The sequence below is a fragment of the Piliocolobus tephrosceles genome, unplaced genomic scaffold (assembly GCF_002776525.5).
Source record: "Piliocolobus tephrosceles isolate RC106 unplaced genomic scaffold, ASM277652v3 unscaffolded_12003, whole genome shotgun sequence".
NCBI lineage: Eukaryota > Metazoa > Chordata > Mammalia > Primates > Cercopithecidae > Piliocolobus > Piliocolobus tephrosceles.
This window is the reverse complement of record NW_022293204.1, coordinates 1-1,875: the sequence shown is the minus strand read 5'-3', so window position 1 is coordinate 1,875 and position 1,875 is coordinate 1. Positions and strand designations below refer to the sequence as shown.

Sequence of the window (1,875 nt, the reverse complement as noted above, 5' to 3'; positions counted from 1 at the left end):
ATATATATTTACAAACTATGTTATATAACAAATTATTAAGTTTTTATGTAATTTGCATTTTTAGTACATGGGGGTAAATTTTATTGATTTGGGCAAAGCCAAAAGTTCTTTTTCAATTTCCTCTAAAATTGTATGATTATTTTTACTTGCCATAATTTTAGGTGGAGGTTGCGTACTAGCTGCGTAGAAGTAATCGTTATATAAACAAGTATTATTTTGTGTGCTTTTTTGTTTTTTTATTTCTTTTTTATTACAAGTTGAGAATTGGTTATTATTATGTTTATTATCATCGTTTAAACCGCTTATGCACTGATTTGACAAATCATAATTAGGTACAACTTTAGCTGTTAATCTTCTTCCACTTAGTCGTATTTCTTTCGACCAGTCATACTCATCTTTTACTTTTTTTTTAGCTTTTAATTCGTAATTCCTTTCAGTTTTATTTACCATTGAAAAGTCAAAAGGTTTAGGTGAATATCCTTCTCTTAAGCTATTAGCCCACAAGTTCTTATTTATGTTTACTGCATTTGTACTATTTGTATTATTTGGATTTTGCTTCTTATTTTCTTTTATGTATACATTTTTTTTGTGTTTATGGAGCTTAGAATTGATACGGTTGGCATTTTTTATGCTACTGTATTTAGGATCTTGAAAATTATCATTGTATTTTAGTATACTTTTTTTTGTATCTGCTTCGAAGTAGCCTTGGCCCTATAAAAAAAACAAAAAAAAAAAAAAACAAAAAAAAAAGGGAAACACAAAAATGAGACACAAAAAAAAAAGGAAAACACAAAAAAAAGGCTACATAGTATGACATGTGAGTAGTATATACGGTATGCACGTATAGGCGTAAAACGTATTTGATATTGTTTTTTTTTTTTTTTTTTTTTTTTTTTTGTTTGTTACTTTATATGCACCATAATACTGAATGCAAAACTTGAAATATTCAGTTACATTTTGAGCATCTATTTTATTTCCATTTAAAGTCGAAGAGTTTTTTAACATGTATGTATACATTTTATTAGCTATTACATTATTAGCATTTGTATATATTTTTTCGATATTTAGTTTGTTTGTTTCTTCCTCCGTTTTGTTCTTAACATTTTGATCATTTTTATCAACATCATAATTAGACAATTCTTTAAGAGCATATTTATGAACGTTTGGCTGAAAAGTACATTCTTTTAATTCATTAAGTTTATTAAAATGTGATGAATTACTATCGTTTTTTAAAAATAGTTTTAATATATTGTTTGGATCTTTGTATTTTTTTTTTTGTTTTTTATATATCTTATCATAATATTTATCTTTATTATAAATTGATGGTTTATTTATTTTTTTGGGAATTTTATTTGATAGTTGTGAAATGTTTGGGGGGTCGGATCTGCCATTCTGTGAAACTTGTATTATACTTTTATGAATAACATTGTTTATTAAGTTAGCGTTTTCTATTATTTCATAATCTTGTTTTAATAAAATGTTTTTATTGTTATATGTGTGTTTGTAGTTACTATCAATAAGCAGGCCATCAATGGTATTTGTATGTTCAAGATTACCATTACTAAATGGATATATATTTTCATCATGTAAGCTGTTTGTTATACGGTAACTTATTTTATTAAGAAGTGTATTCACGTTAGACTGAAAACATAAATCAACATGTTTACATAAACCATTTTTTTTTAAACAAACATTTTCTTCTTTATTAATAAAATATATTTCTTTATACATAAACATATGTAATAAAATTTTATAAAAATTAAAATCACCATTATTTAATTTTTCATTTATTGTAGATTCTATTATTTTAAAAAAAGCATTTTTTGATATAAGCATCATCTTATCAACCGATTTATTTGCTTCTTCTCGCCATAT

The 1,875-nt window shown here is 24.3% G+C and overlaps 1 protein-coding gene across 1 annotated transcript; it reads right to left on the bottom strand.

Annotated features, from left to right (window-relative positions):
- Positions 1-60: 60 nt before the first annotated feature.
- On the bottom strand, positions 61-1,622 carry LOC111533412. Its single transcript, XM_023200207.2, has 2 exons — positions 907-1,622; positions 61-711 (listed from the first exon to the last, which is right to left on the bottom strand). Exons 1-2 carry the CDS (start codon positions 1,015-1,017, stop codon positions 61-63), a joined length of 762 nt encoding a protein of 253 aa, XP_023055975.2. The 5' UTR covers positions 1,018-1,622.
- Positions 1,623-1,875: the final 253 nt, after the last annotated feature.